The sequence below is a fragment of the Psittacula echo genome, assembly GCF_963264785.1.
Source record: "Psittacula echo genome assembly, chromosome: 9".
NCBI classification, from domain to species: domain Eukaryota; kingdom Metazoa; phylum Chordata; class Aves; order Psittaciformes; family Psittacidae; genus Psittacula; species Psittacula echo.
Window position 1 is genome coordinate 19,870,568 of NC_137745.1, and position 16,852 is coordinate 19,887,419.

At 48.9% G+C, this 16,852-nt stretch overlaps 1 protein-coding gene across 1 annotated transcript in view; it reads left to right on the forward strand.

Annotated features, from left to right (window-relative positions):
- Positions 1 to 16,852, forward strand: part of BSN (bassoon presynaptic cytomatrix protein) — a gene marked incomplete at both ends in the record, with an annotated part of 93,086 nt that overhangs the window by 39,204 nt on the left and 37,030 nt on the right. The window contains one exon of the mRNA XM_080625898.1: positions 10,538 to 11,320. Coding sequence (XP_080482024.1) covers positions 10,538 to 11,320 — 783 coding nt within the window. The remainder of the gene's footprint in view (positions 1 to 10,537; positions 11,321 to 16,852) is intronic.

Below are 16,852 nucleotides of genomic sequence, written 5' to 3' on the forward strand. Positions count from 1 at the left end.
TATCTTCAGGCCTCAGATTCCACATGAGCATTTATTACAGATTTAATCCAGAATAATAAAAAAGGCAGAAAATACATTCTGTTTTGGTGCATCGATCCACTCTGATATGTTCATTTGCAGAAGTTGTTCATTCCAGTGGCTTGTGTATTGGCCCAGGATAAATGAGACCTAACTTGGCTCCTTCTGTCTGGAGAAAATGTGAGGCCATAACACCAGATCTGTGATTATCTCTGAAAGTATGTTGGGCTATTTACGCAGGAACTGGGGTTGTCTTTACTGTTTAAGAGCTTCTGTCCCAGACGCTTGCTACTGAGTCAGAGGATCACGATCCTCTCCACCTTGACTGCTTCTGTACCATACTGAGATATTGATGCTGTCAAGGTAATGCAGTGTTTGGAGTGTAAAAGCACCTTCAAATATTCCAGCATGTTTAGTTTAGTCCTTGAGCTACAGCCATTATCTCCTATTGCTGTAATTGTCCAGGAAGGTTCCCAAAGGAGCCAGAAACTTTCAGACAAGGCTGCAGCAGGGACCACTCATAACTGAATAAATTGGAGCCGTGCAGTAAATGAATTCTGTGTTGCCAATAGGAAACTGGGCAAGTTTATTAAATAGACTGTTCTATTTATCAAGAGCAGCATATGCTCTATATCACCCCTGTACATGGTGTACCACGCTGCACCCAGAGAAGCCCCGTGTCCTCATGCATTTCTCTGCTTTGGGCAGGAAGTACCACTGATGGAAAGTTTTGAGCTCCTCTGCTCCCTCCCAGGCTGCTATTTTAGTGCTGCAGAAGACAATGAGTGAGCAGAACCGGAGGCTTCTGTTACTCTGGATGTCTGTCCTTCAGCAGCAGCAGAAGGCAAAGCAAGCCATTAGGCTTTCCTTGACTGAGAAGGGCTTGTGTGGAAGTCCTGCATTACAGAGCGGGAGTGGACCTGGGGCTGCACTTAGAGCACATCAGCGTGCAGAGCTCGAGAGGTTAAAACCTGGGGTGAGCTCTTTGCCATCCTCCCTGACCAGGCCCAGGATACAGCATCCTCTGAGCACGCACAGATGTCCAAACCTTTCATGCTCTCCTGCGGACAAGGAACAAAGGCTGTCTAAACAGGAGCTAGTGAGGCAGCAAATTGCACAAGAAACCTTCCCTAATGAACTGGAAGGACTTGTCCCTTCGCCTCGGGCGGTGGCACTGCTTAGCTAGGCAGTGCCTTGCTTTGGCGGGGGACCGTGCTCCCAGGGAGCAGAGGAGCAGCACTGGGTGACGGTTTCCTCCTGCCCATCTGCTTCTCTCCACCAGCAAGGGCGAGGAGTGAAGAAGGGGATGGTTGTGCTTACCGAGGAGCTAGCAGCTCGATCGCCGCCTTAGCCCTGGGGATGCTGCTGGGAGAGCATCGTGATGGCACAGCAAGGTTAGTTGCAAAGCTGCTCAGTGTGCAGTTATATTCTTTGAATGTTTGCTTCATCTCTGCATGGTGTGGGCAAAGATCATCCGAACAGCAAGGCGCAGGAGCTGGAGGTTGAGGGTCTGCAGAGCCTTGTGTGGGTTATGATTTGGAGAAAACTCCAGGCACAAACTCGCCAACAGAGTTTCAAGTTGACAAGCAGGTATTCTTTATTGCGGTGCCGGGAGACATGGGGGATAGCTCCTCCTAACCTGTATCATGGTCTTGCTACACAGGCCATCCTTATATAGTCACTGGGCATACATACATATTCATGAGGCTATGCATGAATTACATAATTTTCCAGAAAGTTTCCCACATGCATACAAAAATGTGATGGTGGTCTTTGAGGGTCCTTTACTTCTCCCAACAATCTTCATAACTTCTGGCAGTCTTTGAAGCACCAGCTTAATTAACATTACAGACATAGCCATCATCCTGTCCTTCTACTTATGAGTTAGTTTAACTGTTCCCATCCTGGACAGCTGCTAGTCTCAGATACTCCCCATCCCCAGGTCCTGTTTTTCTGTTCTGCTTTTCTTACACTTTTTGTACTAAGGTCCTAAGGACCTAAAACTCTGTCAGCTACCTTCAAGCACCACAGTTATTTTCCATTACAAAGCCATCAAACTTAACATTACTTAGAATTGCTTACATTTTGTGCTTTTGTGCCTCCTTGTCTCAGTTAATGCCTCCTGAGGCCCTTTGGGGAGGAGAAGGCTCCTGAGGCTGCTCTAGCAGCCTTCTCTTGGGAGTGCTAACTAGAGAAAAGGAAGCTGGTTAAGGAGTGACTAATAGGATGAAATGGCACTGTCTGATTCTGCAGCTCGGTTCTCAGGACAAACGTGGTTTCCCATCTGTTATTTACAGTGCAGGAGATGAGTTTGGGGGCTGGTTCCTCTTGCTCGCCAGCAAGCGAGCAAGTTGATTATTTTCTGGCAAGTGTTAGCAGGATGATTGCTGACTGCTTTGGTGGCTTCCCCTTCTGGGCAGGAGTGCTAAGGACTGGGTTTTATTTGTATTGAGATGTTTGAAGATAAAGATGAGCATAAGGTGGCCTTTTTCAGAAGTGCCTCAGTGACCAATCCCCTTGTCAGTTAAGTGCCAGAGCACTCCTAATTGCACAGTTCCTCTGGAGGCCTGGGTTCTCCTCAAACTGTACTTTAGATTTGGACCAGGAAGCCTCAGCCCACACTGCCTGTGTGTTTGCATCCGCCTCCTCTCCACCTGGATGCAGGCAAGAATTTTGGTGATGTCTTGACATGCAGCCTGGCCACAGATACATGACAATTCCTGCACCCTGGACCATTCGTGGTCTTCCAGAGGTGCCTTGAGGAGACTTCATCTCCTGACCTTATCCACTCCCCCCACATCACACCACACTTCAGCCTCCCACGGGATGCTTTGCAGGCTTCTCATTTCATTTGCTCGCAGGCTGCACACTGATCCCAACAGGAGCTGGTTTTCCTACCCTCAGCATGTGAGCTTTATGGCAAGCTGTCCCTGCGCTGCTGTAGGAGAAATCAGCTATAGTTCTGCTTTAAAAAACAATCCTCCAACCTTCCGAATAAGACATATATTTGTATTTGTCGTACGTTCCACCATCCAGTCTGAGATGGTGTGGGAAGCCTTCTCCATGCACCCCGTTTAGATTCTTCCATGCAGCAGCAGCTCTTCCAGGATTTGCTGAGCTTTCCCTGCTCTCCTACAGCCATCCCCACCTCCTGCCTTCCCAGCAGTATCCCAGCTCCTGCCACAGCTTGCTGTTCCCTCTGTTCTCTAGCCAAGGGCTGCCTTCTAGCACGGCCTCTTCCCTTGGACCAGGATGTTGCTTTAATTGCAGGGTACGTGGCTTTGGCAGGTTTCAGCATGACAATATAAAAGGCAAGATGTGCTCCTGGAGAGCTCCCCTGGAGTGGATCCGGGAGTCATGGAGGGGAAGGGACGTTTTGCTGACTGGCTGATTCTGGGAGATGACGGTTCTTCATCTCGGGCAGAGCTGATGAATTGGATGCACATCGGGACACCCTTAGGCAGACCGCTGGCAGCTTTCACAGCTCTAGGGAGAGGCCAGGCTGGTGCAGCGTTCCTCCAGGATAAACCAGTAGCACCCGTTAATGAAACCCTTCTTCATCCAGCCAGTGGTCTTGGCATTGAGCCTCTCCATTAGCCTGATTGATTAACACAGTACCTTCATTACCAATTCCAGCTTGGGTTATTCTTATACTCTTCTAGGTCTGGCTGTTCTGGTGCCTGTGAAGGGCAGAGGAGGGAGCTGTGACTGTGGCCTTGGCATGGATCTGCTGGGTTTTGGCTCCATGAGTGGTGGCTTTGGGGCTCTCAAAGTCTAAGAGCTCATGCTAAAGGCTTGCTGTCTTCCTCTTCCCAAACATGTTGGGGTTTTTTTCCATGTTTTCTAGTTTTGTAGGATATTAAATACACGTTTAGGGAAACTTGGAGAAATCCCATGCTCCTTTTCTCTTCTGATTTCCCATGAACTTGTCTTCTTATTTTTCAGCTAGTTGTGTACCCTGTTGCCTCACACCAGAGGAGGAGGATAGGTTGTATCTTCTACTGAACAAAGCTCCTTTGCTCCATCCTGTTCAAAGTGGCCAACCTTTGGTGGGATTGACCACACTTGACTCAAGATGATTTGGGAGCTGTTCTTCATAGCCTGAAATAATCATTTATAACAAGTCAGATGGGCTGTGCTCCTGTAGTGCCCAATGATACAGGCCTCCTTTGATAATACAGGGTCATATAGCTAGCGTGGTCAGATGGCTTTGGGTGCAGTAAGGTGTTGTAAATGAGTAGAGCTGGTGAGTAACCATTTAGTCTCAAGTCTCCAAAGTCTTAAGTGTGACCATCTAATGCTGCTCTTTTTGGTTTTATTATTTTTATGTAGTAGGATTGCACATCCTGGGTGACCTCCAAATGGTCCAAAATAACCAACCCTCAGCAAAGACAGAATTACCCTTCATTATAATCCTAAATGTTGGCTTGAAGAGATCTTGGATGTTCAGTTAAGAAGTCTTTCTGCTTACAGCTCATTTTAAAGCTTCCTCTGCCTTCTGCAAAGGCTGAACTTTATACTTGAGATACTTTTAGAGCTGTATTGTCTTACCTCAGGAGAACAAAACAACCTGTACATCACCAGCATTCCCTTGCATCTCCTGGTAACAAATCCAGGGGATGGGCTGTTTCCGTATTGTTTCCTAAAATAGGTGGTGTCAGAATAGCTTTAGAAGCATTATAAACTCAAGCTGTCTCTCTTGTTTCAGATGATTTTTAACTGGGTGCTTTTCTTGGGGGTTTTCTAGAGGGATCCTTAAGCTGCAGCACACAGGGATGCTTTTTGGTTCCCCACGTGCACCTGTGCAAAACCTTGCTCTCCTTTACTGTGTCCCTCTGCAGAGCATCAGGATCTGACCCACCATGCATGTGCCCATTTGTAATTCTTATTGATCTGTAAATGTGCCCCAGGTACAGCCAGCATGTGCTGTGTACGCTCCTGCTACATTTGGCTTTTTAGGGAAATACTGATTGGAAACATTTTCACTCCTAATGGGATTTGCAAATGGTCCATACTCACAGCTGCAGGATGGCAGTGAGAGGGGAAGGCACATCTGGCAGTGGTGACCCTGCAAATGCTCCAGCTTGCAGACTTGCCCATGAGCTGGGAGTAACAGGATTTGGGAAAGGGTTTAGAGGAATATTCTGGGATGTTGCAGGGGTCTGTGGTGGGAAGGGTAAGGCTGATGGTCGTGGTTGCACTGGGCTGCGTGCAGGGCTGGGTCAGGTATTGGGTGTCAGTAAAAATGAGATGGTTCAAACTTTCAAAGCTCTTGAGATCAGTATGGGTGTAAAATGCCCTATAGATGAAAGGCCTGCAGGCTTCACCTCCCTCAGTCTTCTGCTGAGCCCAACAGCATGCGTATAATTTGCTTTAATGGTTAGAAACATCTGCTGTTAAAAGTGATGCTTAATATATTTGGCTTCCATTTCCAGTCATTAGTTCTTCTTATGCCTTTTTCTGCCTAATTAAGAACCTTTTAGTACCTGATATTGTTTCCACTGAATGTGCTGCTATATCGTAATCAAGTCGCTTCTTAATCTTCTCTTTGATAAACGAAAAAGATCAACCTCTTTAATTCTCTCATTTCAGACATTTTCTGCATCCATATCACTCTTGCAGATCCGGTCTCTATCTCCGATAGTTTTTTACTAAATCTCCTTAAAATGTCGGTGTGGAAGAGCTGAGGGGTCTGGAAGGAGTCCCTTAGTGCTGGAAGAGGGGGCAGAACCACCACCTCCCTACTACTCCAGCTCTGGGCTTCCCACACAGAGCAAGTGCAGGTTTACCAGGCAGCAGAGACTTGTCTTCATTGATATTTATCATTTTACCAGAAATCTGCTGTGTGAGTGGTGATAGCCATAGTCAGATGAAGACCTCAGTAGAGAGATACCTGAGCAGCGCTGCATCCTTGTTGTCTCTCAGATTAGCCAGCTAACTAGTCTGAAAATCCATTTAACATACTCACTATTCGTATTTTATAGCGCTTTTTTTTTTGGTCAGCATTTCATACATGGTGAAAGCACCTTTGGACACCAAGGATATTGCTTCTGTGCGTTACTAATATCAGATGTGCAGAGAATAAATTCAGGTTTGCTTGCCGTGACCTATTTTGCCTAAAAACACATTGACTGGCATGTACACGTGCCCTTCAGCTCTCTGCTGCACGAATCCAGCAGTGTCTTTCTGTCTTGGACAGATGTCTGGCTAACTGTCCCCTTCAGGCCATACCTTTGCCTTCTTGGATATTCAAGCAGACTCTTCCGGTCTTGCAAAATTTCCTCTTAAAAGCAAACATCAGCACGCAGCAGTTTTCTTCGCTGTCTTGGATCTCTTGGAGGCAAAATTATTCAGATCTGCCAAATTTAAATCTCTTCTGGTGCTGGTAGATGTTGTTGAATGTTCTTCTCGATTGCTAATAAGTTGGAAATGCTTCATCCTTGTAATGAGTGTTATCCTGCTTCTTCCCAAATGCTCAATGACAGTAATTACAGCACATCTGCCAGATCTGTCTCATTAACAGCTTTACCACCTCTACCCAGTGATGGACCCTTGTCCTTTCTAGGATGGCCTTTGTCCCTAATGCCCTTGATCAGTCCTTCCTACTGCTCCCCAAGAGGCTTTTTCCTGAACTTCCTTTATTTTCATGTGGTTTAAGCACTTCACAGCTTCTCATGTGCTGAGCTCTGACATTTGCTGATTTTCTGTTTCTAATGGTGCTCTCTGTTTTGCAGAGCAGACACCTTCACTTTGAGCCCTTCATTGAGGCATCAGCCTGCATTCAGAACTATCATCTGCGTCCCCATTTTCTTTGTGTTTTTCAGTATTTCCCCCAGTCTCATTTCCTGGGGTGGAGGAGGATAGCATGCCAGCTTCAGACTATTCAACAGAGCACAGTTTTACCTCCCTGATTTTAGAGTATAATGGTGTCTTCAGCATTCTCACCAGGTGAGCTGGAACTCTAGTTTTCAGTAATATTGGGTTTTTCGCTTCTCACCAATAGATGTTTCATTCTGTTGGTTACCCTGATTGTTAGCAGAGATGAAGTAATAGTAAGGTAAATTATTCTTTCCATATTCTTGGCCCCTACTTCTCTACTGTTTTCTGAGCATCTTTCCCCTGCATGATGAGTCTGCAGACAAGAAGAGGACAATAATGCCAGCCAAATAAATAGTTTAATCTATTTCTTTGTTGTATTTGCTCAGTTCTGCACCAAGTGAAAAATTTCAGTGGTTGGATTAGTAAAGTTTTACACCCAGGCTTTTCCATTCTCCTTTCCCTTTCTTGGGGGAAGGATCTTTGGCAAGATGACTTGGCCCTTCCTCTTTACTATCTTCCCTCTGGGATCCTTTAAGTCCTCTTTGATCTGTGTAATCCACACATTGTGTCATCAGTTGCATCAGCAGAGGCTGGTCAGGCAATTTGTGATAATCCCAACTAAATTTACATCTCAAATGCTCACTCTGGGAGAGAGCTGCCCCACTGCAACCCTGCAGCTTCCTCCTGCTCCTCAGGACAGGCGTTCTTCAGCAGTTGCTCACCAAGTCACAGAGAGAGATTTGATGGTTCCTATCCCATCTGAAAGCCCCCTGGCTTTTTTCTGACTTGATCACGTAATCTGGGTTTATTGTGGAAAGAGAGAAAGCTCCAATGGTCATGTTATTGTTCCCCAGCCCTGAACCCAGGAAGATCCTTGTGGACTTGTCCATGAGCCATATTGTAGCTTGTGGACCTGAACATGGTACCTCCTGGTGCCTAGGGAGCAGTCCTCCTGCACAAGCCTTGCCCAGGGGCAAAGCAGGGGCATGGAGAGAGGGTGAACCAGCAGAGCTGGAGCTGTGAGCTCTTTGATATTCACCAGCAGCACTTGCTTCTTGCTAAAGCTGGCAGACAGTTGAGGGCAATCAGTTGAATTCCCTCTATTTTGTTTGATTGTTTGGAAGTTTGTGCAGGAGAGCAGCAAAGTATTTTTCCCATTCCAGAAAACAAGTTAAATCTTGTGCAAGGCTACAATAAATACAGACAAGACGAACCCAGGAGTGTGGAGCATCTCTTTTTTCACGTACCTTTTTGTCATGGTCCCTTAAAATCTAGACGCAAACAGCCCTGATGGCGGGTTTGGGAAGATCTCCTCTTGCCCCAGTTTCTACCTCACCGGAGGGTCTTAAAGTGTGAGTAAGGAGATTATGTGGAGAGGGAAGATTTGCATTTCTCAGACACTGGGAACTTTGTAGGGAAAGAGAACCTCAATAGAAAGGATTGGTTCTCCCTTAATTGGAGCTGATGGGGACGGCAGGCAAAGCTGATGGGATTCTGGGAGGTGTTCTGAAATAGAATAGTGGGAAGAAATTCCAGGGGGTGTGAAAGCAAAAATAACACGAGGCATTCTGTGTGTCAGAAGAGAGACAGCAAGACCAGGAGAAATTATAAAAACTAAAGCGCTATTTTCAGAAACTAAATATAATGTGGTTCGTTTGGAGCAACTTGGAGAACCGGCGATGTAGCGCGGGATTGCTGGGGGAAAACTGAGGCTGCTTTTCGCTCAGCTCTGGCTGAAAATACTCGAGCAGAGGCTGGTGGGGATAGCGACGTGGGAGCTCTGCTAGCACAGTACAGGCTGCAAAGAGCACAGAGCTGATGTGCAGCCAGGCTTGTAAGGCTTTGCTGGAGATGAAGAGGCAATGCAGAGCTCTCTGCAACCCAGTGAGCCAGCCAGTGCTGGGCAGGGAGTGGGCAGGGGAGGTTTGCTCATGCACTCTTCTTTGATTTTAATCAATCTTCCTACTTGTGCTGAATTTCCTCTATTTTAAAAGTTTATTATTTGAAGGCTTGGCTATATGAGAGCCCCCCTGGGGAGGGGACCTGTAGGGAGGGGTTCAGGGCATATCCGCCTCTAATCTTGGGGACTTGCTGTCCTGTCCCATCATAAGACCCGCTAAAACACCCAACTGCGTCTCTGCAGGTAGCTCCTATGAGCAGAAAACAGTTAAAACATGCCTGTGGTTGCAGCATAGGGAGAAAAAAACCCAGTAGCCAGATTATGAATCAGTTGTGCAGCACTCAAAAGGCCATGCAGACCTGGAGAGATGGGGCTGGGCGAGGTGGTTGGGGCAGTTAATGTCTCTGCAGGGGAGATGAAGCCGAGCCTTGGGGGTGATCCATAACTCCGGGATGAGGAGATGGCCCTGAAATGAAAGGCAGGAAGATCCACATCTCATGCAGCTTGTGTTGGGATGTGCAGCCCCAGGAGAGTACAGGGGCTGGGAGCTGTTGGGTGCTGTGTGTGCAGCCACCCATGCCAGGCTCTGGTCCCACTTGTCCCATGTGCTGCTCTGGTTTTGGGGAACACTGGTCATTTTTGCCACCCTAGTTGCTTCCCTCAGAGAAACCTTCTTGCAGGCAGACCTGGTTGTGCTGCTGACTGTGCTATATATTAATATTTGCACAGGCACGGAGCATCCTGGGGGCTGCTGGTATGGGAAGGCTCACAGCTTTCATATGGCCTCTTTAATTAACTTAATTCAGACATTAGGGTGTGACAGGGAATGTCTCTCAAGGGGGGAAGTCTTTCATTTATCACCACTTAGCCAGGGAGCATTATGGTTTTCATTTGCATCCCAAAGTTCTTTGTGGTGAGAGTGGGAATTAACCGTGTACTGCCCAGCAGCACAGATGCGCTGTGTGAGGGGAACCTGCTCTCTGCTGTCCCTTAAAGGCTGCAGCACCAGATTTTTGTGTGGGATATCACAGCCACCAGACTGATTCCTGAAGAGCCATCTCTCTTGGCCTTGGGGAAGCATCAGACATCTCTTAGTGGGTTTTCCTCTGGGAAGTACCTGGCAACAGCAGGCAGCGTGCCGGTGCTGGGGAGCACTGCAGTTGTACACATGCGTGATAGCAGCATCTCTCTGTACACCTGCACTGGACCTCCTGCCAGCCCTCTGCTCCTGTCTGAGAGGCCCTGCCTGTATTCTGGTCATTGTTGCCAAGTGACCAGACATTTACTCTGGTCACCAAGTGGTGCCCGGAGAAGCTGTGGCTGCCCCATCCCTGGCAGAGTTCAAGGCCAGTTTGAACGGGGCTTGGAGCAACCTGGCCTAGTGGAAGGTGTCCCTGCCTGTGGCAGGGAGTTGGAACTGGATGAGCTTTAAGGTCCTTTCCAACACAAACCAGTCTGGGATTTGATGAAGTGGGAGGAAAAACAAATGGGCTTTAGGGAGGTGGTGGGGCCAGGAGCAGAGCCCCATCACTAGCAGGAGCTTTACAGAAGAAGCCTTGGAAGCAAACCAATGCTAATTAAAGCTTGCTCTTGCACCGGCATGTTGTGCCATGGGTACCTGTGACAGATGGGGTCTGTTCACCGTGACTGCGAGATACTTTCTGTGGAGAACATGGTACCAAAATGGTTTTCAGGGGTTGCTGCTTGTTCCTGTGTCTACACAGGGCTCTTCTGGGGGACCCTCAGGGTGTGCTGGGCCTGCGAGCTGCTCACTGCCCATGTCCTCTCCTTGTCTCACAGGTGAAGGAATGGTTGTGCTTGAACTGCCAGATGCAGCGTGCGCTGGGGATGGACATGACCACCGCTCCTCGCTCCAAGAGCCAGCAGCAGCTGCACTCCCCTTCACCATCCCCATCCCACTCCCCGGCCAAGCACCCGCCACCCTCGGCTGCTGATAAGACCCCACCGGCCACCCGCACCCTGCCGTCAGAGCCACCCAAACCTCACCCCACCACGCCACAGAGGGACCCGCATGGCCAAGGCCAGCCAAAACCTCAGGAGGCGGCCAGGTCCTCCCCACAGCATCAGCAAGCCAAGCCTTCCCCCTCTGAGCAGAGAAAGGCAACGGGAGATGCGGGGGCAAAGCCTGCTGCCCCAACCCCTGGGGCTGGAGCACAAGAGCAGCCCCAGGAGGGGCTCACAGGGAAGCTCTTTGGCTTCGGGGCGTCCCTCCTGACCCAGGCAAGCACACTAATGTCTGTCCAGCCAGAGGCCCCCCCTCCGAGCCAGCCATCTCCTGGCAAAGTGCCTCCAAAAATCGTCTTCAGCGATGCCAGCAAAGAAGCTGGTCCCAAAGCGCCGGGGGCACAGGGCCGTGCTGGGGCCGCACCAGCTGCAAAGCCGGGCAAGCCGGAGCAGGGTGTCAAGCCAAAGGAAGTGCCGAAAGCGAAGGTCTTGTGCCCCCTGTGCAAGGCAGAGATCAACGTGGGCTCCAGTGAGCCCCCCAACTACAACACGTGCACAACCTGCCGGCAGCAGGTCTGCAACATGTGTGGCTTCAACCCCACACCTCACCTGGTGGAGGTAAGGGGGCTGTGAGGGTGGGCGCATGCTGATGGGGGGACGGTGCTTTTTCCTTGCTTAAAATGGAGAAAAGGTGGTGTGCTTTCCTTCAAAGTTTTAAAGCCTTTAAGAAGCTGCTGAAGCCAAGTCCTTCCTGGGGGAAGCCCTAAGGCTGGAGGCAATGGTCCTCCACCTCTTGACAAAGATGTGGATTTCATATGTGTACACTGATTTCATGCTGGTTTCATGCAAGTAGAGCAAGGGGTGGTTGTTGTTTGGGGCACCCCCAGCAGTGTCCACTGCTCCCCAAAAGTGTCCAAGGGTGAGGAAACAGAAACAGGTCATATAGGGGGCAAAGTCACCAACAAAGATCCTCCTCCTGGTGCTGTGGTTGGGACAAGGCTGGTGAAGGATGTTTTGCAGCTCCTGCATCCTCAGATGATGAGGGTGCAAGGAAAATGGTAGTGGTGGAGGAAGTGGTAGGACCTCAGCAGCAGGGTTTTGAATCAGCTGCAGGCACAATAGCCCACTGGAGTTTGTTGCCCTCCTCCATTGTGCAGGGTGCAAGGGAATGGGCTGAGCAGAGGATGCATGTGGAGATGTCCATAATGTTGTTTGGATGTGAAATGGCTGGGGATCTTGCAGTCTGCTGTGATGGAGTGCAAGGAGAGGAGATGGGAGGTTGAGGTGGTCCAAGGTCCACCCGGTCTCGCCAACCATAGTCAGCGAGGTCTCTGAATTGTGATGCCCACCCAGATGATCTTCCCAAGCACCAAAATAGCACCATAGCCAACTGGCCACCAGTGCCTGGAGAGCAGTGCAACTGGGGCTCAGCTGGAGCATCCTCCCACCCCTTCCACCTTGGTACTTAGGGAGGAAGATCTTCCAGACCCTTGGAGAAGGCTTCTGTTAAAGTCTAGACCCTCACCCCCTCCTCTACAGGTGGTTCAAGACCCTTACGAGAGGAGGCCTGGGGCTTTCTTCTGGAAGTGCTGCATCTCACAGCCAGTAAGACACAAACCCGTTATCATCAGCACATGGAAAAGTTAATGGGAACTTTAAATGACCAGAAGTAGTATTGCTAATCTTGGCTCCAGTCCATGGTGGATAATTACATTTTCTGTCCCTAGCTCCTTCCTGCAGTTTCAATTACAGCTGGTAATTTTCTCCTCCTCCTGAAGCTGCTGCTATTCATGGTCATGTTCATGGTGAAGGAGAGCCGCTCTGTGTGTGGAGATACAAACCCATCAGATGGCCACCCCTTGTACATAATGATGTTTTCATCAGAAACACTCTGCTTGCTGCTCCTACTATTGCTTCCTTCCTGAGGAAGGAAGAGTGAGAAATGAAGGTGTCCAGGTGTTTAGTCACTTGGGTAGGGCTGAAGCCCATGTCGATGTGCCCCTGGGCAAGGATGTGTTTCCAGGCTTCAGAAAGCTCATGGATTGGTGAAATAGCTTTAATGTGCTCCCCTTGGAACCTGCCTGTTTAATTAGGGAATTAATTTGGGGTTGGGTTGTACCCAGTATCGTGGTGCTCTCTGCAGGTACCGCAGGAAGGTGACCTCTCCCCGGGGTCACTAGCTAACAATGGGGATTAAATTTCAGATTTGGAAGGTTGGGCTCTGTCTTGGCTCCCTCCACTCTTGAGCAAATGCCTTCAGGCACCTGTGGCAAACTCACCCTTGCACATATGTCCATCTTAGGGTTCCTTGCTGCTGCTCGTCACTGCGATATCCATGTGCCTTCACACGGAGTGAAGAACCACAGCAAGGTCTCACCTGGGCTTTGCAGTGCCTTGGATTTTGTTTCCCTTTACACAGCATCACTGTCCGGCTCGGAATGGGTGTGTTGGTTTAGAGGATTTACTTTCTTAAGAGTTGAGGAAGAAAAGCAACACTTGAGCTGTGAATATTCTTAAAAACTTTCTGAGGAAGGGCAGACATTGTGAGATCTGTGAACACAGTTGGGCTTTAGGTTTGCTTGATCTTCTGAGAAAATTGCTCTGTGTTCTGATCCTCTTTTTGCCTGCAGTTCACATGAGCTTGTCCCAAGCCCCAAGATTCATACAAATACCAGAACTCGCTCTTTGAAGTAGTGAGGCTTGATCCATTAATTGCTTTATGAATTAGGACCTTGACTGTCAGCTGCCCTTGGAAGTTGTGTGAAAACTAATGAGGAGATTTGGGCCTGGGCCTGTTAGGTGCAGGAAGAGCATGAGCTGTGGGTGAGACAAGCAGCACCCTTGGTATGTGCCATTGGAGCCTGGGCAAAGTCTTCACCTCTGGTTCAAATGGTGTGAGTCCCAGGGAGGGAGAGGGCATTGGGCCATGGTGGCCTCGGTTTTGGAGGAAGGATGGAGTCTTGCAGTAAAACAGGGCTAAAAGGGTGTGTGTTCTGCAAATAGAATTGCATCGTCACTGCAAGCAGTCGAGGCTTTGTCACAGTGTCGTCAGTGAGCTGCATATGTGAACTTCATTGCAAAATCATGTAACCATCTTGGGAGTGAAACAAGGGGGGGGGGCCACAAAATTACTAAATGGAATATATAGACCTTTAGAATCAGTTTTAAGTAATGTTAATTTTGCTGGCCTTGTTACAGTAGCAATGGAAAATTACTGAGGTGCATGATGCACAGAAAAAAAAAAAGGTAGAGTACAGCTAGAGAACATATTGAGAATTCTTGTGCAAGATAAACTGTTGAAGTTGATGTAGTGTTAGGCCCTTATGACCTTAGTGCAAAATGAGTGTAAGTAAAACAGGCTAGAAGAACAGGACGCAAGGATAAGGAGTATCTGGGAATGGCAGGTGTCCAGAATGGGCTGCAGCTAAGCTAACTGATAAGTAGAAGGACAGGAGGATTGCTGTGTCTGTGGTGTTAACGAACCAATTAAGCTGGTATAAACGTCTACTGCGTGCTTTAAAGGCTGCCAGAAGTGATGAAGATTGTTGGAAGAAGTAAACGACCCTCAGAGACCACCATCACATTTTTGTACGCATATGGGGAGCTTTCTGGACAGGGAGGCACTAATGAACTGGTGCTGAGGGAGACCACTCTCCCTGTATTAGTGCAGGTTGTCACAGCTCGGTGGGAAGCATCACTCAGACTGAAACTGGTACTTACTGGGGGGCTGAATGACCCCAGTAGTATGATGGGAGCCAGAAGACGCGCTGGCAGCTCTGCTACTCCAGTGACTCCATCTCCCTGGTGGCATCAGGCATAGTGCTGAAGGTGAAGAGCATCCTGACACCCATTAATCCTAGTTAACATGTGCTGCGTTCCAGATTCATTGTGGCTGTTGAGGAATAGTCCCCACAAGTGGATGAGGTGAATCTTGGAGGGAGCATGAGGCCAAAGCTGATCTTTGGGAAGGGGATAGGGAGGTATGGAGGAGCTGCCTGCTTAAAGAGACCCCATGAGATGTATGAGCCTGTTGGTGGAGGTGAGGCTGCGTTAGGATGTTGCACGCTGCTGGAAGTAGACCTCCTGCTGCATGGCTGTGTGTGTTTCTGCCTTGCAGATGGGTGACCAGTGGGATGTGACAGGTCCTGACTAGCTGGACACATGGTCAACATCAGGAGGGGCAACCAGTCAGACCCCATGGCCACTCTCAGCAGCAGGGGGGATGGGAAGTATTGCTGTCTGGCAATTGTTGTTATGAAATGGGAGAGAAGAAAATGGAGAATGAAATGCAGAAAGTGGGGAAAGCTTTTGCTCTGATCTGCAGCCCCCTAAAACTCCTGATTTCCCTGGAAAGATGTATTATTTTTAGCCCGTGATATTTTCATCCCCATCCCACTCCTGATCTAAAGATGGAGTCGGAGGCTTTAGGTCCTTGTCGTCCCCTCCCACCCTCTGCAGCCGCGTGGGGAAGTATCCAAGGAGCTGCCTCCTCCTGAGCCCTTCATTCAGCCAAGCACACTCAAACCCAGCAAAAGAGAAGAAAGTAACTCAAAGTACTGATTTTCTGTGAAGCCACTGACTGCATTGCATAGGTGCTGAGCCACCAAAAGAAAAGGGTGATTTACACTTCCCTCGTTGTCTTTGCACTGCCATGGGCTGAGTGCTCATGTAGTCCAGTCTAGGGGAAGGTTGCTCCAGGAGCATCCCTCCTGTGAGCATCTGGGGAATGCCTCCAAGTCGAGACCTGTCACAAGATCCACCAGCAAGGCTGTCTTTCCTTTGGCTCTGGGTCTTGGTGGCCATGGTCAGAAGATGCTGGTGAGGACTGGGAGCCTGGAGCACTTGAAGAGCTCGGGTACAAGCATGGCATTTTGGCAGGAGAAGTGCGTGGGCTTCCCATGGCTCTGGAAGCTGTGGATGACTCGCAGAGAGCGGAAGCCAAACGTGTGCCTGACTTCCACTTCTTTTGCTTGTTCGCCATGATACACTTTACCCAGCTTTAAATAAGTTGTTTATGTGAATTAGCAGGAGTACAGGTGCCTGGAGCTTCCTCCCACCTCATCACACCTCCTCCAGGAGCTGGCTCCTGGAAACAGCACCATGAGCCGTTCCCAAGTCAGAGCTGGCGCTTTGGGGCTCTCCCAAATTCCCTACAGCCTTATCCTGGTGACATTCTGTCAGGAAAGAGGTTTCTGCTGCAGGAAGACTGAGCACTGGGCTGTTTTGGTGGGGATGTAAAAAATCAGCCTGTTTATGGCAGAGTCTGCTGCAGGAGCAAGTGACCTGGCAGGAGCTGGCTTGCAGTGTGATTGCCATACGCTTGCACGATGCTCTCCTGGTAACCCTGATTGACCCCAATTGACTCCAGGGGTTTTGTGTTAAGGAACAAATGCACTATGCATGTTGTGTTGCTAAATAAGCATGGCAGGATGCCCCTTTGCCTAATTAACTACCCTGAAACAGGAGTAGTGACAAGCTTTGTTGAAGAACGCTGCTGATCCCTGGCTGCCAAGCCATGGCCTCCAACAGTAGCCTTTCCCCTCAGAAGGGTCATCTTACTGATTTGTGGTACTCTCCACACCATATCCACATCCTAAAACTGCATTTCTTTTCTTGCTTTCCCTATGCATTACAAAAGCATCCTTTAATAACACTTGTGTTGTCATAGGCGTGCTGCCCCATCTCCCTATCTGCTCTCACCAGTCAATGCTGTTAGGTTCCTTATTACATGCATATATATTATATGCATATGATATCCTGGATTGTGGTATCACAAGTCAACAAGATGCAGGAGCAGCACTGGCTTGAGTCTTCTGTGGGACATATTCCCCTTCCACTGGTCCCCTCATACGTGCAGCCAGGTACAAACCAGCCCATTCAGGTGGATTTGTTGTGAATCACAGTATCAAATACATTCTGGAAAGCTCTGGGCTTCTCTTTCCATCACGCTCCAAGTCCTCCTGCTGGGCAAAATTGGGCCCTGAGCAGAACAGCTCCTCAGGGTATGATGTTGCACTGCTCAGGTTTGAGATGCTGACGCTGACGATGGGGCTGAGCCTGCCCTACTTGCAGGAGCAACCGTGGCAGCTCCTGCACGCCGCAATGAAAAAGGAGCTCGCCTGTAAGAAAGGGAGTTCAATTAGATGGAAA